Source organism: Theobroma cacao, chromosome 8 (assembly GCF_053813885.1).
Source record: "Theobroma cacao isolate CCN51 chromosome 8, ASM5381388v1, whole genome shotgun sequence".
Lineage (NCBI taxonomy): Eukaryota > Viridiplantae > Streptophyta > Magnoliopsida > Malvales > Malvaceae > Theobroma > Theobroma cacao.
The window spans coordinates 5,032,193-5,055,227 of record NC_142646.1 but is presented as its reverse complement, the minus strand read 5'-3'; the positions used below and the strand labels follow the sequence as shown (position 1 = coordinate 5,055,227).

The window sequence follows — 23,035 nt, the reverse complement described above, 5'->3', positions numbered from 1 at the left end:
AACAAGCAGTAGCACAATGGACGGGTTAAAAAGAGCAAGATCAACATGCTTTCACTATTATTGCAATCAATTGCCAAAAGAAAGGACAATACATGCAGGGAGCACATTATTATTTCTTGAAGCATTGGGACAATTAAAATTATCATGTGCCCAATGAATCGCCAACGGCACCGTGGAAACCTAAGCCAACTTCTGAAAAGCATGTGAAGGCCCCGGCTACAGTTTTATCCTGTACCTGGCCCCTGCACCCTTAATCCATTGAAACTTACCCATCTACGTATTGAATTTGAACCAATTTGCTAAAACTCAAGATATACACACTCCGCGTCCCCATTCTTGTAGTGGCACTGCCAGCTTGAAGATCATCCATTGATGGACATGATGCAATAAGGTAAGGTGCCACTAAACAAGTTGCTAGGGGATCTTCAATAAAAGCAATTGCTTTACAGCATCTGATCTACCTGATACTGATAGATGCGCTCACATTCTGTGATACCCTCCTGCACAAACAATCTGGTAATGGATTTACGTAAAATGCTTCTTCTGAACGAAACCTATCCATGCCCTTTGTTCCTGAGACAGGACCTCTTCTCTTCCTTGGGGACCCTTGCCTGTACAATCCATGAAAGAAACCATGAGTTATGAGGAGCCTGAATATTTATTGCATACATCTAAACTATTGCTGTTATAAGTGCAGCACAGCAATGATAATGGATTCGCTCCTACCACAAGCCACAATCTGCAGCATCTAATTAATTAAAGAGAAAAACTACATACAGTTTTTTGTGGATTTCAATGATTCGACTGGAAAGTTTTCTGCCTTCCTTCAATACCCCGTTCTCAAGTTTGTCAAACAGACGGACAAGTGCTTTCCTGAAGGAGAGTACAGAAACAACTTCAGTACACAGCAAAAGATTAGAATATGAATTAACAGATAGGTAATTAAAAATCAGTTGAATTTCAGAAATTAAACTGACTCACCTGTCAGGAGAAATAGTTTTCCTATGTCCCAAAAAACGACGATGCCCTTCCACAGCTCTCGCCATGTTTCCAGAGTATGATGGAATGAAGACATCACTTTCAACAGATACAATGTAGTCAAGTGCAGCCATTTGAGATGCATGATTGGTGAATGGTTCAAGCTCCTCAACAGAAGCCAATTTTTCCTACAAAATATCACAATATATAAGACTACATTCGAGCTCCATGTTCCATCCTCAACACTCAGAACATCAAACAACATTATAATAAACATTTCACCAATTTTTATAAAGGGATGGTGCGTATCCTTATATGTATCTACTTGTGCATGTATGTGCATATTTCTTCTATGCATTAGTATGATGCTTGTGCACATGTAACATGAGAGAGGGAGAGAGAGAGAGAGACTACAGGCAAAACATGCCAACGATTATCCACAGAGCAACAAAAATAGTAAACAATGGTCAAAGATCTCTCAGTCAGTGTTAACCGTACCAGATATGTGCTGGTTTCTTCATTAAGATGGTTCCACTATAACATTAACTTTAGAAAATAGAAAAATACAACCAATCACAAGTAAAAAACACACATGACAAACTTGCATTGGAAAATTTTGAATGATAATTAATTTAAGAACATATGGACTAACTGGATATACAAACCAGTATAAAGATCACAAACAGTTAGTCTCGCTATAATATTGGATAAAAATCAATGTGCATAATAGTTTCAATAAAGGAAGGCTGACTATGATTGAATTTCCATGAATATTAAGTTCCACATGTTCTAAAGTCTTGTTTTTTCCACAATTCGCCCCCTGAAAAATATACCCCAAATAGAAGACAGCATCATAATTAGTTGTATAAAGGAGCCAATCAAAGCAATGACACAACTTCCTTCCTACCTTGCTCATTAACATGGGATAGTGAGACCGTAGATCAGCCATATGAGTATCACCCCCATATATCTCTCCAGCAGCAATATATATAGGGGTGTTTGACGGATATCCAAGAGCAGTGAGAAAAATTCCAACCTCTTTTGGGGTTAAGGGGCAATATCCTTTGGATCTCTGTTCCCTGGCATCAATTTCCTTCACTTTCCAATAGACAGTGTTTTCTCTGCAAATTCAGAAAGAAAGTGGGATAACAAGGAGTTGATCTCTTATCCAACTTGGTAACACTTCTCCTATTTTTCACTCAATAATATCATGTACATTAGAAAACAATGTTCTCCTACTTTATCTTCCCACTTCCTTTCAACTTGCACTGGATATATATAGAAACCTAGCCAACTGTTATACCTGATTGTCTTTAGTTCTTCAGCTTCAGCATTAGACAAACCCTGCGTACATCCACTAAAAGCAAGCATGTCTTTCTCATATCGTAAATGCAAAGCGATGAAAGGACCATAAGACCTCATTCGATCCACCAACAACTGCAATATCAACAACTTAATATGTATGATGAATACAAAAAACCATTCTAAAGACTTGAAGAAGTGACTTTATACTCAGGTCAAACCAATTACTTTCCCCATTGCTTCAATTTTGGGTGCAAAGCGAAGTGCTTCATAGCAAGCACGGCAACGAAGCTTCTGTATATCTGGAGGCAGATTGTTATTTGCTAGGCGAGAATCAGATTTGGCAGCTCGAATAACCTGGTAAAAAAGGGGGGAAAGGAGCATTTGATAAAGTACTTTGATCAGGAACATTAAGGAAACCAGTTAGCACAATCATAATAAAGACTTCAACAAACAAACCTGATATTCCTCCCACAGGCTAGCTATCTCATCCTGGTAATACTCCAAACCAGACCAGCTTTTGAATTGCTTAACTACTTTGGTAGCAGAAGACAATTCCTTAGGAAGCTTTTTGATAACTTTAACATCATTAGCCAAAGCATTAATAAAATGGTCCTCATCAAAAACATCAGAGAAGTTGCTGCAAGTTAGCAGAGAAGCAAATTATGACATCAGTCATGAAGAAACTCAATCAGAGATAGGAAGTAGTACTACTTTTGCAAAGGATCTGAGTTGAAGCGAAAAGGCTACCTAGAATCTTGCCAATATGACCGTTTATCAAGTTCCGGAACAACGAGAGTGGCATTTATTATACGGGCTACAGCTACCATGTCACATATCTGCAATTCAAGAATGAGATTCCACTCGATTAAACAATCAAGAAAAACTGAAATTCATATCGGAGCATATATTACAATGGCTATAGTGCCCAATATTTCAACCAGTAAACTTGAACACATGTAAGGTTCTAATCTTTCAGTATCATCCCATAGCTGAAGAGAATGTAATTACTATTCCATAGACAATTATGCATGCATATCTCTTAGGAAGTAGATGTCTGAATGTCCCTGTCTCTATCAAGAAATGTGGGAAGGTGAAGGAATACATCACATTCAAAGGAATTTGAAACCATTGTGTACTTGTAGGAGAATTGGACATATTTCAACATGCAAAGAAGTGAGACAACTTCAAATCCCATAATAGAAAGAGGAAACTGAGTGAAGTCGAGCTTATAGCAAGAAGAAGTGAACAAATATGCAAGTAGTGTCGTTCCACAAGTTTGGTAGAAGACTATGTTTCTTCCAATAAAGTAATATTAAGTTTCATGTTACAACACAAATATGGTTGGCATGAATATAATCAAACCAGAATTCAACCAGTAAAAGGAAAGAAGATACAGACCCCAGCTCGCATTTGGTTGAGCCCACCATTTGTATGAACTAGAAGATAACCTCTTGACTCATCGGGAGCTGAAAATACAAATGATAAATTTGAAAATTAATCCACAAGTATTTATTAGATATATCAAAAAATGAAAACTCAAAATTAACTTCCTTACCTGCATAATTAGAACTGTGCTGTACACAGGGCACAAAATCGCGATTCGCAGGTGGCTTCCACAACTTCTCGAAATCCAGATTTCCTCTGGCACCATCCAACTGTCAAATCTAAAGGAGTGAAAACATGAAAGATGCATGACTACTTTGCATCGATATATGTACCTAACATCTATTTGACCCAAACCACAATCCTTGCTACAACAACAAGAACAAGCAACAAATAAAACAGATAGTTAAAAATTGAAACACTCTACCGAAAGGGATTAAATACAATTTTACAACCACCACTCAACTCTCTACCGAAATGGATTAAACAAAACCTTCTGATCGGTTAATTGAAATTTGGAAAAATGCATTGGTTTCTGCAGTCAAAAATCAAATAAAGCAAGCAGGGACTATGTGAAGGAGCATAATCCAAAAATAGCAACTAATACTTTTTTTTCTTTTTTGTCCTATTGTTACATTTTCTGAGCAACCAAACAGACTATATAAAAAATGAACAGAAACACAAAAACCTTGTGAGACGAAAGAGGAGCTTTGGAAAGATGCGGGGAAGCCTGCTCTTTCGATAAATGAGGCGGAGCCAGCTCCTGCGTCCACTCTCGCTGTGTGCTTAACTTCTGGTAATTAAGTTCATGTTGCTACAAAAATGGGAAAAATATTTAAATCAACATGCAAATCTCAGCAGAAAAAATATATAATGCAAAAAATGGAAAACTAAATTTCCATATAAGTATCATACCTAACCTTAAATAAATAAGACCAAATTTCCAAAAAAAAGATATTATGGAAACAAATCAAGCAGAAATTTAGTTTATTGAAAGTGAAACTGAAACGGCAATGGAGCAACATGGAAGCTTCGAAAGGGAAATGAAGAGAAAAAAAAAAAAGAAAACCCTAAATCAAAGAGAGATACCTGACTGACGGTAGGGAGCTTGTAAGGATCAGGCAAGTCGGAGACTCTGGAAGAAGGGAACACGTGTACGTGCACGGACAGCAGTCCCACTAATGCTATTGTGCATATGGCGCACGTTAGCATCTTCCGCAGCACCACCACCACTCTCCGCCTCCGTCTCTGCATCTTTTCTTTTCTTTATCTCCTAAAAGAACAAAAAGTAAAAAAAAAAAAAAAAAGACCCCCGTGTCTTCCTTCTAAAACGGAACGGCCGAAAAACAATGTCGCACCGCCATACTAAGGAAGCGATCGCAGAGAATAAAAAATTTCATTCTCCTTTTCTGTTTCTCTGTCTCTGCGTTACGAAGAGAAAGCTAAAGCGTACGGCTATGTTTTTTTTTTTTTTACTGCTAATTTTGGATTTTGCTTCTTGTTTTGTTCTTCGTTGGTGCCACTCTCCTGAGCTTTTGGTCGGTTTATAAACGAGAATTTCGAGTTCGTAGATTAGAGGAATAATAAATTAAATTTATTTAAGAAAAAAGGAATGAAAGAAAAAATAAAAGGTTAAATTTGAGATTTTAAGATAATAAAACTATTTAAAAAAGTTAAAACAGGATTAGTAGATAAGCGAGATACGCTTCATGGGGTCCACTAGTCAAAATATATTTAAATTTCTTCCTAAATTTTTTAAATTGCCTGACTCTGATTAGAGGTAACTGTTAGATTTAAAAAATCAAATTTAGAAAAGAAAGATTTAGTAATTTTAAAATATTTATGGATTTTGAAAAGATCATATTTGAAATAACGGCAGTAAAATTAAAAATTTTACGGTCAATTTAGTCGCCATCCAATACATGCCCATACTTTTGCGGATAAAAAATTTAGATAATTTTGATGAAGAGTTCTTACCTAAAAAATATAATCAAAGTTTATTTTTAAAATGTCTGAATTGAAATAATCAAATATTAATGATACTATTAATTTTGAAAAAAGAAATGATCGTGCAATTTTCTATGTTCTAATTAGTGTTCACACTTGTTTAAATTAATAAAAAGCTTGTTGTCCATATAAGTGGTTATGATGCATAAAATTTATGATCACGCCATTGAAAAAATTATAAATAAAGGTTATGTGGTTTTGACTTTGTTCTTTTCATTAATTCGTCAGCCCTGTCGACCAATGTCTAAAACCAAAGCGAAAGCAACAAGGCTGCACAAATAGAGAAGGGGGAATGGACAATGTGGATCTCAAGAAGCATTGCATTGATTGAAACGACAGAGAAACATGTGCCCAGAATTAAAGGTTTGTAAGAGTAAGTGAACTGTTCAAGTGCAAGCAAATTCAGATTTCATTAAACGGAGGGAATGAAATTTTCACCTCCTTCCAAAATCAAGATACAAAACCCGAGAGGATGAAATTTATCGTATTTGAAAGTTTTAATCTTAACTTTATTGTCTTACTTAGCATTAAGTTTATAATCAAATTTGATAATTACGATGAAAGCGTGTGTCAGCCATGACAAAAACAAATTCTAAATCAATGTTTTCATAAACATTAGCCTAAGAATATTTTATTAATAAATATTTGGATTAAAAGAAATTAGACAGGAGAGAGAGAGATCAAGTGTCACGTGAAAAGGTTATTGAATGTCAGGTGTTTTAAGGGTAGTACCTGAGGCTTAAAATGTAAAAGAATAGGATAAATACAAATTGGAAATGAAGGTAAATCCAATGGACGTCGTCGTTTTGAGTGGAGGTTCGAACATATTGTGGTCGGGGATAAAAAGAATTATTAAAGACGACAAAACTAATATAGAGCATGGAGGCTACAAGCCTTTAGCCTATTGGATCGTTTTTTAGCTTCCAACAAGCTGCTTTCGTATTCTCGTGACACCTCCTCCGACTTTTTGATCACTTTTGCTTAACGCGTCTGGCTCCTTTCAGCACCGCTGACAGCTCGAGGGACCCTCCTCGGTCGCATCCTGTCCCAGCTGACATTAGTGGTATCATCATAACTCATAATGCGAGGACAAAACAGAAACCGCGGAAAAGTGTAGTAAACTTTTCTGGGCTCATCTCAAGCTGCTCTCATGCCACAAATCTCGAGTCAGAGTGTCAGGCTTGACGCTAATACAAAAGCATGAAGGGGCAATTGGCCAAATGCACAACCATGAATTTGTGAGTATAAACGTTTTGATATCGATATGAATTTCATAGTACATTTATTAATTGGTTATATTTATTAGTTCTCCCCAATAAATCTATCGATTAAAATTTTAAATTTTAAATTAGAAGTTACAAAATTAAATTTCAAGATAAAAACAGTTGCATATTTATAGAATGAAAAAGATTACTTTTTATGTATAACTTTCAAATCGTTATGTTCATCAATTTGGTAGAACCTTAATATCTCATTAGTATTTAAATGTTGGTATGGATTCGTTCGAAAGCACTTAATTTGGGCATACTTATTGCTTGGGTTATAGTTATCTTGGTATGCAAAATGACTAGAGTCTATGATGATAAATCTTTCTTTATTTTTAATTTTAGAATAATTGTGACTCTTCTAACATTTTTCTAAGTAATTGCGGCATAATTATCTTTAGGAATTAGGATCTAATCTCCATTAAGACAAATCCCGTTGATTCATATTAGACTCTTATCCAACATGAATGTCCTACATTATATTACTTTTATTTTCTTTTTTTAAATAGTGTCTTCAGAAATTGATCATTCTAAATTTCTTTCAAATTAAAAACACATATTACCTCAATTTTTTTGTTAAAAAAGCACAAAAAAATTGTTTCGGGCTCAAAGTGCACTAAAATAGTCACGATTCGTGAACAGAGGACATGTCCTCCTTCTCACATTTACTTCCACCATCGGTCACGTTCACAAACATGGAATCATGGGGATTCATTTCGGCCCGCACCTACAATAACAACAGCTATATATCTACTCGTGGCATGGCGATGGTGCCATGTTCTTCACAGTCTGATTTGTAGAAATTTCTATGTCCTCTCTTTGGTGTAACACCACATCTATGGAACAAACCACTTGGGCTAGGAATTAGCCAAAAATGAACCAAAATAGCTTGCTTGATCAGTTGGTTCAGTCCAGGCCTGTTGGTGATTGCAAAAATGGTTCCAATTTTCTAATTCTCCAATGCCGAGTCCCCCTCATTAACACAACTACTAATAGGGTAGACTCAGAAAAGGTTATGGATAGATTGCTAAAAATGATAGTTAAGGTTAGATAATTTAGAAGCAAAACTTCAGATTCTCTCCATCATTTGCCTCATGCAGAATGTGTAGCTGATAAGTGTAGACTATTTTAGCAGTTTAGTTTTGAAAAATTAGGCTCGATTTATTGCCATTATGTAGAAGGCTAGAAGCTATAAATAAATACTTGCCAATAATGGAAATTACGCGGTACGAGCAAACAAGGCTAAAGAAACCCTATCGACGAATGAATCATTCAATCCTATACTACCCCTCGATTGGGAGTGAATCCTTAATCCTTATCATGTAATAATCAAAGCACATGACATAATCGAGAATTTTTAGAGTGGGGAATGGAATAATACTGATTTTCCGTCTTATTATTAACAAAAACTTGTTGACAATTTCATGTGATTATGCCCACTGATCGACGTGCATTGTGACCACTTTTGACGTGTTAATTAGGTAAGGCATCACATATCTAATAATCTACGTGGCAAGCATTATGTGGACAACCGAATAAGAGGAATTTCAAGGGAAATTCACGGTTGTATACGTGACTCCTTGCAAGTTCTAATAAAATGATTAGGGTCAGGTGGGTCCGTAGGTCCTTCACGCTTCCATCTGCGATTCGTTTCTTTCAATTTCGAAGGAAACACTCGGCATCAAGAAAAGAACAGCAGCACATGCAAAAGATCACGGAGCCAAAAAACTGTACGGAGTTCTCTCCTTCGGGTAGTTGAAAAATTTGTAAGTAGTATTAAAAGCATTCCATTAGCAAGTGTTACAGCATTAATCCTAATCAACTCGTGCTCTTATTAGAGTTTTCTTTTTCTTTTTCTTTTTGTGAAATTGTATTTCTTTTGCTTTAATAATAGATTGTCACATGAGAACGGAGATGAATTAAGTTGTGAAATTGTAAGCCTACGATTGCCCCATCATGATCTTGGGTCTATTTTTAGAAGAAAATGATTTGACAAAAGGAGGAGAATTAAGAAGGACTACCAACCATTGATAATTGCAATGAAAGTTACAGCGGAATAGCAACGATAAATTCACGTCGGTTGAGGTGTTGATGTTAATATGTGATTTATGAAAAGTGAACTCAAATAAAATGAGTTTATCCTTCATATACTCAAGCCCAGTTGGCATTATTAACGTGTAAATAAAGAAACAAAACAAAACTCTATAAATCTTTTTTGTCCTAAACTTAAAAATTCAGCCATAAAAAAACGCACCGACCCGTTTCCAATGGGATTCTCTTTGAGTCTTATGACGTAACTTGACACCAAAGTTTGTGGCTCAGCTGTCTGCAAACTGCTATGTAATTCTCAGAAATGATCATTGACTCATTGTTGATGCCGCTCTAATGGAAGACTGTAATCGATTTGAGATTTGTCAGCAATGGCAAGATCGTTCATTAGTTCAAGCAGTGTTCAACATCAACTCAATTAATATCATCAATATTTTTAGCATGACTTGGAAATCCAAGCGCATGAAATCCCGTAATGCGCACGATAAGCCTAGGGTCAACTCCTGTTTTATTCTTATCACCGTCGCCCTCATTTTCTTGTATAAAAACAAAAAGTTTGAATAGAAAGAATGCTGGAACAATGCATTAAATTGCTCCCTGCTTTCGTCTTTTTTTTTTTTTTCCAGTGGGGCTAAATCGTGGGAACTTTATTCAAAGCTGCAAACAAAACAAACAAAGACGAGCCAGCCTCTGAGTTAGAAAAATGTAGTCTATGTGCTGGGGGACCAAGCAAAGCAATGGATATACTGTGCCGTTTAGCTTAATTTTCCGATCAAATTTTATTTTGAGATAATTGGTCATTATGCTACGATCAGCGAGATTTAAGATTTGAATCTCACCAGCTCAAAAATTCATGCAATGACTTTCAGCTTGATCGCCTTTGAAAATAGAGGCTAACCTCTGTAGGCTTCTGTCACAGTAGTACAGCGCAATACCCTGTTAATTTTAGGCAACACACTTACTTTATCCCTGCAGCCAAAGATAGTTAAGGACTTGAGGTGGTGGGGGTAAGTTAAAGTTTGTTAAGTGTTAACAAACAGTTCTTATATGCCCTAGTTAAGTAGTTATTTGCATAAAATTATATGAATTGTAGTAGTTGATACATTATTCTTCTTAAATTAGACGAGGAAAGTCCATTAAATAAGGAATAATTATTACTAGAATATTACCTTAATGAAAGTGCTTGTGGACATAAGGTAACACAACCCAATTATTTGTTTTGATGTTTTATATTGGTATAAGTAACTGTGTAAGAGGCAGACTCACATTCCACTATCTGAATATTAACGTCTTTAATCCAGGAAACTGAAAGATAAGAAAGTGAATGAAGTCTTGAATCTTATCAACATAAATTTCAGCAAAAGAGAACCACTTTTCTCGTAGGAATGAGACAAACAAAGACTACTAGTCAACTACCGTGCACGCAAGTTAGGGGGGATGGTAGTTGGAACTTGGAAGTAGTGGAACAGGTTGCTCTTTTAGTGGGAAGGAAATTGACCCGTTAAACACCTAAATAATCGGAAAACACTAGCGTTCAAACCTATCTTCTTTCTCACGTATTGGTGGGATGTTAACACTGTGGCAAAGAGCCTCACTGCCTCAGCCCAGCCAACCATGATTACACAATGAGCAAAACAATAAAGAAAAACGCATTTACATTGAAGGAAAAGCAATTGGGAAAGGAAAGGAATGGGGAATGATGGAACATATTTGTTGTGGAGTTTTTTATTCCAGGCCAGTGGAAACTGGGAAAGGGGGGGTGGGTTAATATCGTTGTCAGTGTAACTTCAACGTCCACTTTTATGAGTGTTGCTTTGCCTGTTTCTGATTTACAGGAATTTACATATCGCCAACTGTAATCGTTCCACTGGTTTTTTCTGGGCCCGGACCATGCCAATTTATGGGCATGACATAATTTGACATAATGCTGCTTTAACAATGTAGTGAGGCTGTTCAAGCCTATTTAGTAGTTGTTTAACAGTCACATCATTATTTTCTTGCAAATAATGGGCACACAATCTTGCCAAGTTGGGTTTGCATAATTATGTGCTTTTAGCTTTATTGGTGTTAACTTTACTCTGTACAATTGGTATGGCTACCGTTGCTACTTAAGCCATCGTTATCATAATTGATTTAGTTAGTAACAAATTGTTGTGTGAATTGGCTTGCCTCTTCAACTAGGGAAAACAAAGTTGGGCAGTGAAGGTCCACTTGGCGGAGAGCCTGCCCATCAAGGAGTCCTACTTAGCCAGGCTAGAGGTCCAGAGGCTACAGGCTACGTGGCTCATTCAGCCCAAATTTAGTTCCTCCTCTTAGCTAACGACGGCCCATTTGAAAAGTCCGAATTGGTGCCTGGTGGCCACAAAAAACTCTGCCTCCAGCGACCTTAGCCAGGAGATCTTAAATGCGAATAAAAAACTGGGTACTGAAGTGACGCTCAATACACCATCAACTAGGATCAAAACATAACCACTCTCCTCTTATATAAAATTCATTTTTTTCCCATCAAATCCATGTCTGATACGGAGTACACAAAGTAGTTCAGAGCGAAACAAGAAAAACAACTAAACAAATGGCAGATGGAACCAAGGAAGACAGTGATTACAATGATGGGTCAGTCAAATCTAATGCGGTGTCATCACATGAAATCAATCTGTCACAAACGATTATGAATAATATCTTACGTGATATTCCGAATGTAGTAGTCTGCCAGCATTTTGCAATAATGGCTCTGCATGGGGTAGAAATTGTGACAGAAGCACTGGTGGAAGATACAACTATAATACATATATAAGTTTAATCCCAGCTTATTAGTTTAAGCCTTCAAAGTTTTGATGGTTAGTTAAGGTGGTATTAACTAATCTATCAGAGCTTGCTTAAGTACTTTAACAATTTAAAAATTTTAATCTGTGTCTTGACATCTTCTCCCACATGACAAGTATCAAACTACTAGTGTGTTTGATTGTGAAAGGAACCCCAATTTCGTTGAATATTCGCCTTGCGGAATCTGTCAAGCACACATTACATCCGTTTTATCTATTTCCTTCGCCTATTTCTCATTAGTAAGCATAAGGAACATTGACTTCTGAATTATTCTTCGGTCTTCAACGGAAATTTTGAGGTTCATGAAAATGGAGACCCACCCGTCCCTTTCCGGGTTCAATTTCCATATTCTTCAAGGGGCCACTTGTTCCAAGATATATATATATACATAGCGTATATTTTGGCCTAAAGACCAGGAAGCGAAGCGTATCCTTCCTTGTTGCTTAAGAAGACGGATTCAAATTGTTTAAACTTAACGGGTCTCCTTATTAAATTTGTTAACTTAATTAGAAAGTTAAATCTCAACAATCTATGTTTGAACTTTGAATTACGCAAATTGCCAAGAATTTGATATGGGTTTCTGCCAGCTGTCCATATTTTTTACGAATTTCTTGTGCCAACTTAAAAAGTTTGAACGAGCTCACATAAGAAGTTGCTAAGAACTTGAGAGAGTCCTGTCGTGTTTTACTTGGCTGTCAATATGGGCTTTTCCTATTTTTAATTTTGATTTTTAGTAAGGAAGTAGGTCCTGAAAGATACAAATCAAACTAAAAGCACAAGTAGAGTTTGAAGCTTGAATCTTTGAATTTTGGCAACCCAAGAAATTTCTTGGAGGCAGAGACGTGCGACAGGGCCATCGGCCCACAGCTTAACAGCGCCAGACTGATATTTGCTGTAACATATGGAACTTTTGTCCTTTCTTTTTACACAGACAAAATTAAACAACGTTTCCTCACACAAGCCACAAGTGCATGACAACGAAACCTTATACTCTGATCGTTTCCGTCCCATTTCTCCAAGAATGGAACAACAATAGGAAAAAATAATATCGTACTAATGCCTCTGAAAGTACAATACATAATTTATCAGTAGGTACAGACAGAAACATGGAACTCTCTGCTTAGATCAACCAAAATACAAAGATGTATATGCAAAGTACATGCATTTAGCATGTAATTCTGCTTAATATTCTTTTTCATTCATTCATTTTTTTTTAAGTGTTTACAAATTACTAACAGCTAGCTGAATTCTAATCTATCAAGGAAAATGATGCTTGATAAAGAATGAAACAAACGAGAATCAACAAAAAAAAAAAAACGACCATTAATGAACCCTGCTGGTCAGCATCTCTCTCATAGTCCTAGAGTGCATCAAACCAGCAGCTTCCTCCATCTTCTTACTGCTTCTTGGATGAAGCAATTTTGACAGGAACCCATCTTTCTTCTTCTTATCATCACCTTCTTTCCTTCTCATTCTCGAAGCAAAAGCTAGTGATCTGCTCTTAGTGAGTATGTTTTTGCCACTAAACAATAACAAAGACAAGGAAGTACCCTTTCCTTCTGTAGTAAAACGATAACGATGCATGGGAGAGGAACAAGAACTAGCTGAGGATGAAGAATGGTAAGATGACAAAGAAGAAGAAGAAGAAGAAGAGGAAACTGTAGTAGTAATACTACGTGAGCTAGTATGAGCTGATAATTGAGATAGTTTCTCTCCCAAACAAAGTGAACAAACCCCTGGCGACTGCCTGTGCTTTGGGTGTCTTCTGCATCCTTCATTCGGCTTCGATCGTCCACCTACAACATCCTTTGATCTGCTCAAGTTTGCCATTAGATTTTTTCTTCTCATCTTGCGGGAGTCTTGGTCTTGGCTGCGCCTTTAGCCTTTTGAGTACATAAACAAAACCAAACTATATATAAAGCAAAGAGTGGGTGCCTTTCCAAGAGAGTTCATGGGAGGTTTCCTTAGTGATTTCTTTAAATTTCGCTTTTGACTGTCTGTGGGTTTATAGTGTTGGAAAAATTGGATATGGAATAAATGAACGGCACTGATTGAAAGAAAGTTGGATGGGGTCCACTAGATTGTTGAGTCGGTGGTTTAGATGGTTTCTATAGAATCGGTGAAGTGTGGAATGAGACAAGCTTTCTGTAAGGGCGGCCTAGAAAATCGAGGAAGTCTTATTAGTAATAAAACGTATTTTAACAAATAACATTTAAAGGTAAGATATTTTTAAAAATATTTTTTTATAATTTTAATTTTTTTAAAATTGAATAAAATTATTTTTAATAATATTACACGTCATTACATGATATTATATGTCATGTTAAAAAAATATTATTATTATATATCATGTATAAAAACATATTTCACGTTATACTTAAAAAATATTGTTACATGTTACTTTAAAAAAACATATTATTGTTATATATTATGTACAAAAACATGTAATACGTCATCATTAAAAAAGGTTGTTACACATCAAGTTATAAAAAAATATTATTGTTACACGTCATGTTAAAAAAAATATTATTATTATATATCATATTGAAAAATTATTATTATTACACGTCATGTTTTAAAAAAAATATTATTATTATATGTTATATTGAAAAATTATTATTGTTACACGTCATGTTTAAAAAAATTATGTTACACTTTAATATTTAAAATGTTGTTGTTACTTACGAATTAAAACTTTAAATCCTTTCAACTGTCTTCATTTTGTTTTGTTTTTTTTTACAATTTGGCATCGATTAAAATATTTTTAACATATTTTCATAAATCAAAATATAAATTTTTTTATCAAAAACACTTATTTCTACTATATATTAAAAAAATTTCCTCTGAAACTCTAGGTTTATAAATTTTAAATTCTTAAGTTTATTCGTATTTAGGTCTCAAATTGATCCAATTAAAAATTATGTAAAACATTTGCGATCATTTTTACCATTTTTATTTCAATCAAAATACCTAAAAATCAAATTTTCTAAATAACCACTTATCCCAAGCACATCAAAATCATTATTTGATATCTTAAAAAGACGAGAGAGAGAAATAGAGAACATAGCAGACAAATGCTGAAAGGAAAAATCGATAAAATTAACAAGAGCCGGATGATGTGAGAGGAAAATAAAAAATACAGATAGAGAGAAATTATGATAAGTAATTTAATTTATTTGTAATAATTTTAAGAGTATTTTTTTTAAGTCATGATTAAATATGATTAAAAATAATTAAATTTATTTGATGATTATTTTAAAAATATTTTTATTAAAAAAATATTTTTTACAATTTTCTCTAATGTATAATATTAGGCCATCCGAGAAGTGAAATGTTAAAAATTGTAAAGTATAAATTAAGTAAATGCCCAATCAGACTTTTCCACGTTAACATCCCGAGATAAAATTTTTTAAATACTTTGCCAAAAGAAACCATGGAAGTATGGAGCCGTCTTTACTGTTTTGTCTCCCTGTATTTTCAGTGCCATGTCTTGAGCCCCCAAAGAAATATTTTTATCACCATTGAACCAATCCCCAACAATTTATTTACTACTAATTATTTTTATCCAAAAAGTTATTTATTCACTACTTATTTCTGAATTCGATGGATTAATATTTGGGGTAACAAAAGCCTAAAAAGAGTTTGACCATTTATGGTATTTTTTAAAATTTGAATTTGAATTTTATTCTTCGAATAGAATTGTTGTTATAGAACGCCAATTAAGGAAAATAATAATCAAATAAGTGAGTACAATGAGTGACAATTAAGTCTTTTTAGTCTAAACACATGGGTTGACTTAATTTTTTTTTTTGTTTTTTTGTTGGTAGAGGAGGTGCATCAAAATTTGTTTCCAGCATCCTCGCATAAGGAATCTATTGGCATGTTAAGAGCATGCTTAATAAAAGAGAAATTGACTAATGAAACGTATAACACATGTTTAATTGGTGGGTAATAAAGAGTTGGAACTCGTAATCCACACCGCATGATCAGTTCTTTCTTCATTAATTTCACATTAAACTTTTGCAACGCACACAGACTATGCCCAAATGGAATGATCTTATCCTTTCACCTTTTTTTTTTTTGCCCTTGCAGCTTGGGGAGAGGATGGCTTTTGCTTCCCAACTTTATACTATAATATTTTAATTTCACCTCATTTCCAAGTGGAACTGTGGGCGGCAAAGAAGCTTTTCTTTGTGTAATCAAAACAAATTAAGCAACCGGAAAAAGGAGCTGGTCGAACATGTCAAAAGCAAAATCCTTTGAGTTGGGAGGAAACAAGCAAGGCTGGTGTACTGACTCATCTGGGACAAAGATTTTATTAAGACGCGGAAAGCCTGGTAGGATATGGTACTTGGAAGCAGGGAGTGGGAATCCTTTCAGCCTTTTAAAGGCCCATTACATCTGTAATGTCGTAATAAAGGCTTTACACACTCATCTCTACCTAAATTTCCATCTCCTTCAAAATGTCCTGCTCCCCCATTACCATGGCCAACCTGTTGAGTTTGACTCTGGGAATGACGACACGAAAACCCTCCGTATGTCGACCGTGTGTACTAAAGACTTCGTATGTCGGCCTTGTGTATGTTTGGGAATATATAAAAACTCGAAAAGAACACGATAAGGACACTGATAATCTTGACTTTATTCATATTAAACTAATTGAGCTCGACACCGCTTGCTGATTGCTGAACTTTATAGTTATTGGATAGACACCATAAACTAGAGAGTTTGATGAGAGGATACTTCCAATTTAGTTTTGCAACAAATTCTGAAGCAAAATTGGTGAATCCAAGGAAAAGAATTTCAATTTTACACCTGTCATCTCAATAAAAAGGGATTGAAAAGTTTGACACGGATGAGCTCAAATGTTCAAGACAATATCATCTCATTGTGCTATTGATGGGTTTCAGCAAAAACATGTTATATGTTCATCTAAATGATGCTCTCCAGTTGAACTTTCATACATTTATCTTAAGCAACCATATCTCAATATTAAAGGTAATTGTTAATAGTATAGGAACTAGCACTAGAATAGAGAACTGCCAAGAACCCCAGCTTGCCACTCGACACCACAAGAACATGTTCCAACTTGTTCAACATAACTGCAGTCTGCAGTTAGATGCGAAAGAAAAGATCAAACAATTCTTCTCATTCAATCTGATTATTTAGCTGATTTGGAAACCTCTGTGGTTTTGACTTCTCTCGGGCACTGGGATACATAAGGTTTAAGCTGCAAGAACAAGGGCAACCCAGATCAGCACAAGATGCAGACACGTCATCGGCAAAGACAAAGTAGACAGCTCAGACTGTTTGGAAACAAAATAGCCATTAACAACCGTTTAGGGACATCAAGCCACAGGTGCAAAGTGTGTGATGAATACGATTCTCCTTTTGGGCCAATCCACTGAACGAATCAAGTATAGAGATTACCAAAACATGCCAAGTCTCAGCTAAAATTAAATAAAAGTCAGTCATACAAGAAAAACATACTTAATCAAGATAAGGCCTCAGTATTGGACCAAATACACCCCTCTTTCAGGCACAATTAACGTCATAAGTGGGCTTCCCAATACCAAGATCACAAATCCAAAATAATCAGGCCACCAACCCAGAAAAGTGCAATTCTTTGATATATGCATTATTTGGTTTGGCAAAACCAGCATTAATTTTTTAAAAGTGAAACCTAACTTACAATTCAATCAGCAGTATAAGACCATTTAGTTAGAAAGCAAAAGGAGACATGGCTTTGGGTGGGTGGCAGAGAGCATAATGGTACAGTTATCTGGGCTGATTCAGTTCCACAAAGACAAGAGACCTAGTTCCAGTACAGTCAACCACAAGGCTTCTATACTATCTGCGAGCCCCTCTATGTACAAGACCAAGCCTTTAAAAATCAAATTTCTACGGTCATGACACTTCCATGCTATTTACTAAAGCATCCGAAAGCATAACCTTTCCCTGAAACTGCCCTATGAACTTTGGAAAGGGGAGACTAATAAGTTTCCCGGACAACCAGTGATTTGCACCTCATTAGAATACTCAATCCACAGATAGAAAATGGAAATTTTAAAAAATGAAAGTAAGCAGTAAAACTACCTTGACGTCAGTCAAATCAGGAACAACATAGTTGGGTAACTTCTCCTGCATCAGAACATATCCACCTGCAGCATATTTTTCAGTTATACTTCAAACAAAAAGCATACACATACAGTTCAAGCATTTAAAATTACAATGTTTCATGCAAAAGTCCAAAATAATTGGATTATAATTCAAACTATGTATGGTAATATGGAACTTGTATTTGTAATTTTTGGTTTTTTTGAATGGCTTGTATCTGTAATTTTTCATGACATGGCTCTACTATTAATAACAGAACTTGCAGTTGCAGGCATACAAAATGCCGAATTTTTTAACTTGTGATCATAACCTCAAAGCCTAATAACTTGATCTTCTTTAAACATTCAAAGTTAGCAATGCATATCTCATTCGACTATTAAAAGGACTTTAGGCCACATATATACACATGACTACATTCATGTCCATTAGATTATCAATTAAAACTCAAGAACATAAAAAGCAGAAGCAGAGTGACTATAATGATAATGTGCAGTATTGAGTCCTGTGACATTTCGATAATGTACATTGAAAATTCTATATGGTAATTCACAAAAGTATAGCCAACCACGGTGATTGAATCAAAACCATCAGGAAGATAAAAATCAAGTATTTTCAGAGTCCATAGTTTTACATACTGAACCTGAATAAAATGAACAGAGATAATAACCATTCACTCAATTAACCAACACCAAAATTAAATCAATCAAAGATTCCAACAATAAGTCCATTAAAAATATTCATTTCTTATGCTTATCAAAACTAACAATAACCTCAAAACCAAACCAAAATAATAAAGAGCATTAAAATTTGAGGACAAGTGTATGGAACCTTTGCGAGTGTGGAAACCCGTAGACTTGCAATTCTTTCCCTTGTAGTAATCTCTAGGGGCCCGTTTCGACGAGAGAATGTCGAGTGATGAGGTACGCTTCCTTCGAAACGCCCTTCCTATCCCTAATATCAGGCCCAGCGGCATTTTCTCCTCGTTTTAAACAAATTTTTAAACCCTGAAAAACCAGAATTAAGCCATCATTATTGGATTAAACGAATTTATCACCCCTTACTGTCAGAACTAGAAGGAAACTCACTGGTTCGAGGGTTTAGCAGATGAGAGAAGAGGAACTGAGCAGGGAAGGGTTCCAGGGGTTTTCTGGACCCTTTTTTTCTTCATAAGAACGACGATGATCCATCAGGCCCAGGAAAAGTTGGGCCTCAATTTGTTCGGCTGATAGAAAGATAGTCACATTAGCCCAAATTTCTTGACTCCTTAAATTAATTTAGTGAGATTCTATTTTCATACTATTCTATCTTTATTTTTTATGTCCCAACGAACCAAAAACACTACTTTCTTTATTAAATTTTTTTAAGCATTTGGTACTTTATTTTTATATTCTAAGAAAATTAATTCATTAACTTTTGGATATTAAAATTAAATAAATAGTATAACAAATTTAAAATTTTAACTATAACATTTAAAAAAGTTTACAAATTCTTCAAAAAAATTCAAGTAAATCTTTATTCTTTTATTATATTCAATCAAGTTTTTTTTTATTTTATATTAAATAAGCCATTATAACTAATAATTGATTGACTAACTGCTTCAATCAATATATTATTTGTCATTTTATATCTTACAGTGTTAACGTAATATATTGACATGTCATAGTAAATGATGATACGCTATTATGACATGATAATGTGACATTTTTACCTTTCACATCAACATTATGTGAATATAAAATGATAAATGATATTTTAACTAATATCAATTAATTAACAGTTAGTTATAAAATTTTATTTGTTCAAAAATAAAAATATAAGAATTTGATTGAGCATAATAAAAGAATAAGTGTTTATTTGAAACTTTTTAAATAATTTAAAAAAAATTTAAATTATTATGCTAAAACTTTAATAGAAAGACATTAGAATTTGATCTATGTTTAAAATATAAACTAAAAGGGTAAAATATACTAACCCTCTAAGTTTTGTCCATAATTTCACACAGGTCAATTAATTTTCAAAATATATAATCTACCCTAAACATATAAACGACATTAATAGATAAATATGAAATGTTTAAAATATCAATATTCTTTCTCAACTTTTTTTTTACTATTTTTTTTTATCTCAGCTCGATCGGCGACACTCACTTACACTGATTAACCACTTGCAACCAAATCAAGTTATGGAATGCTAGATCCAAGGAGAAGTCTCCAAGGGAAGCGCGATTTGACGGTGCTCTCTTAGGAGAGCATGCATCTCGACTCAAGATTTGATCGGATTTAACGCTCTCTAGTTAGATCTAGTCGCAAGTTGATCGATCGGCGAGAAGTAAAGTAAAAAGATTTTTTTAAATAAAAAAAATTTTAAAAATAAAAAATTATAATTTAGATAATTTGATAATTTTAAAAATTAATAGTGTAAAATTATTCAAAAAATATTATTATATCATTAAATTAATAAAAATATTAATAATTATTAATGATTAGACTTATATATTCAACAAAAAATATTTTTCAAAAACAAATTGCCTGTCTTAACTACTAATAAATTTATATAAAATTATAATTAAAATAAAGATTAGTGTATTTACCCAAGCTAAAAACATGCGACAGAATGGACATCTATTATACAAATAAGAACATAGTAGTAACACGCAAAGTCGGAAATGTCAACTATGCTACAGCCTAGTCTATCCACCCGGGCTTTAATAAAATTTCCCTTTGCTCAAATGATTTGGCAATCAAGGTACCTAAAGCCTACAAGTCACATCATTTAATTATAAAATAATATCACGTTTTTAATAATCAGAAACGTTAGTCGTGCAAAAATATCTATATATATATAAAATTCTACGACACTAGTAATTTAAAAAGTGATGGGACACGATTAATGAATCATTGATCGCTTGATTGAGGGAACCAACTGTAGACTAACATGCCAAATTAAATGTGTGACCATATTTAATAACACCATACTTTAGGCAGCAAAGTTTGATTTTTCTGGTAAGCATTAATATTCAATCATATGTTAAAAAGAATATAATATTTAATTAATTTAGTAAGCATGGTCTTTCAAATTAACGTATTTTGTACATAATCAATAAAGTTTTTATTTATACAAGTTATCGAGTGAAAGAATTATTATCGATACCCATAAAGAAAAGAAAATAATAATATTTAACATGATTGAATTTGTAGATTCGTGGTTCATGGTTTGGAGAGAAAAGGATAAACGTAGTTTTTTTATATGTAGACGTTAATTAGATCGGTTAGCTTGGGGACAATGATGAGCTAGTGTTTTAACACTGTCAGAATCTTTTCTGTTGATCTAGTGTCAAATCCTTTCAGCTCCGGTCCATATCTCAGACCAGGAGCAAGCAACAACAAGACAACAAAAGATAATCTTGTCAACCAGAAAGCAATGGCAGATGATCAGATTCAAAACCAAAGAACAGACAACAGTTCTTTTGAAAGTTTGATGATCATTGTCTACCGATCTAGACTCAAATAACTCACTAGGGAGATAAGATTTTCAGTTGTGGGGATGCCCAAAGATTGGGGAAATGAACCCTTCAATAAAAGAATTAAGCTAAAGACATTGCATACGGAGAATGGATAGCATTTGTTTGCTCGTATCTTCTTCTTTTGATTGTCTTGCATATACACAGATAGTTGTTTAGTCCCTTTCCTATTGCTTACGTTGCTTTACCTTTTGCCTTATTGTTCCAATTTAACAAAGATATACAATCTGACAGATGACAAATTGTCAATTTAGTGACATCAAATTCAAACCCTATCAATCAAACCTTCTGTATGTTATTTTTAAGAGTATCATATTTTGGGTTATACTGATTTCATATTGAAAGTAGGGTGAAAATACCGTCGTAGTACTATGAACAGTGGATAGTGTGCCCTCAACAAATACTGTAAATGTTAAGAATGGAGTAAGAATTAAGCTACAACCTATAGGCTTATCACGAATTGAGTGCCAATCATGGTAGGATTGGGTTTTGGGAGTGGGGCTGTTGAGGCATGGAGGCTTGGCTTCCCTTCCTCATGTAGGGTTTGCATTGCCTATGATGCACATGAAATTCGAGGGTGAAAGATTTGGTGGGTTCTAGGGATTGCCACAAAGAAACGTCATGTACAAGCTATAGCTAGATTCCATAGGGCATTAACAGTCAAAGATAGATGACATATGGGTCCCGTCTCTGACATGAGAGAGACTTGGAGGAGCAAAGAGTCGCAGCAGCTTTTTGGTCTGTCTCTTTCCCACCCAAACTAGAAAAGTGGAAAGGGACTTGCGTTATCTCCTCCTCCACATGCTATAGGCTGAAGGCTAAGCATTCAGTGCAGTGGGAAACTGTTTAGCCTTCTAGTAGGTTTATCATCAATTGCAATCAGAGTTGATGACTGTTTTTACAAGGAGTTAAGCAGGTCCACTGCTGCATTTGTGATCCAGGCCTTCATGTTTTGGTATATTATGGTTGATACTTGAGAGAATTCCCACCCCTACTCCCCTTCTTTTGAAGGGAATTTGGGTGGTTACTGTGTGTGGGTTTTAAACATCAAAGCATAGACAAGTCCCTTTTGTTTTCAAGGAGTGGTACCAAATAAGAGAAAGAGCTCTGTCTTGTTATGCTCTGGCCATTCAATTTTGTTAGCTATAGGTCAGGATCTACTTTTTACCAACCACATGGGGGGCTGATGGGCGCCCATCAGGGACGGGAAAAAGAAAAGTGAAAGGAAATAGCAAAAAGATTGGACCAAAAGAGGTTCTCCTTTGTCTACACCAATGGGGTGTTTTGGTCTAGCCTCTCTTAAATGGAAAACAGCTTTGGCCAGTCATATTTTCAATGCCAGCTTATTAAAAACTGTTGTAAGCTTCCCAACTTTGAAGAAGGGATGTCGTTTTTTGTTTCAACTTTCAAGCGCTCCTGGTTTTGCAGTCAAACCAGTGGGTGTTCCCAAAAAGAGAAGAAAGGAACTGTGGTAGGAGTGATGTATCCACTATTCAATTTGGACGGCCAGCCTTGCGCTGCTGCTATTCAGATTTTGGAACAGGAATTCCCTGGATTAAACTGGCATGCTAAGGCATATGCACTTGAG

At 34.9% G+C, this 23,035-nt stretch overlaps 3 protein-coding genes across 3 annotated transcripts; all 3 read right to left on the bottom strand.

Moving 5' to 3' along the window:
• Window positions 1-25: 25 nt before the first annotated feature.
• Window positions 26-5,231, bottom strand: LOC18592114 (O-fucosyltransferase family protein). Its single transcript, XM_018125690.2, has 12 exons — window positions 4,756-5,231; window positions 4,355-4,480; window positions 3,839-3,938; window positions 3,682-3,749; window positions 3,031-3,119; window positions 2,740-2,920; window positions 2,509-2,637; window positions 2,282-2,415; window positions 1,886-2,099; window positions 982-1,166; window positions 778-873; window positions 26-611 (listed from the first exon to the last, which is right to left on the bottom strand). The coding sequence occupies exons 1-12, from the start codon at window positions 4,918-4,920 to the stop codon at window positions 458-460; spliced, it is 1,641 nt and encodes a 546-aa protein (XP_017981179.1). The 5' UTR covers window positions 4,921-5,231; the 3' UTR covers window positions 26-457.
• A 7,724-nt stretch (window positions 5,232-12,955) lies between these two features.
• On the bottom strand, window positions 12,956-13,772 carry LOC18592112 (protein SALT UP-REGULATED GENE C). Its single transcript, XM_007018644.3, has one exon. The coding sequence runs from the start codon at window positions 13,656-13,658 to the stop codon at window positions 13,134-13,136; it is 525 nt and encodes a 174-aa protein (XP_007018706.2). The 5' UTR covers window positions 13,659-13,772; the 3' UTR covers window positions 12,956-13,133.
• Window positions 13,773-16,710: 2,938 nt separating this feature from the next.
• Window positions 16,711-19,143, bottom strand: LOC18592110 (Mitochondrial ribosomal protein L27). The gene is made up of 4 exons (XM_007018642.3): window positions 19,013-19,143; window positions 18,756-18,931; window positions 17,907-17,971; window positions 16,711-17,040 (listed from the first exon to the last, which is right to left on the bottom strand). Exons 2-4 carry the CDS (start codon window positions 18,898-18,900, stop codon window positions 16,972-16,974), a joined length of 279 nt encoding a protein of 92 aa, XP_007018704.2. The 5' UTR covers window positions 18,901-18,931; window positions 19,013-19,143; the 3' UTR covers window positions 16,711-16,971.
• Between the last annotated feature and the right edge of the window lie 3,892 nt (window positions 19,144-23,035).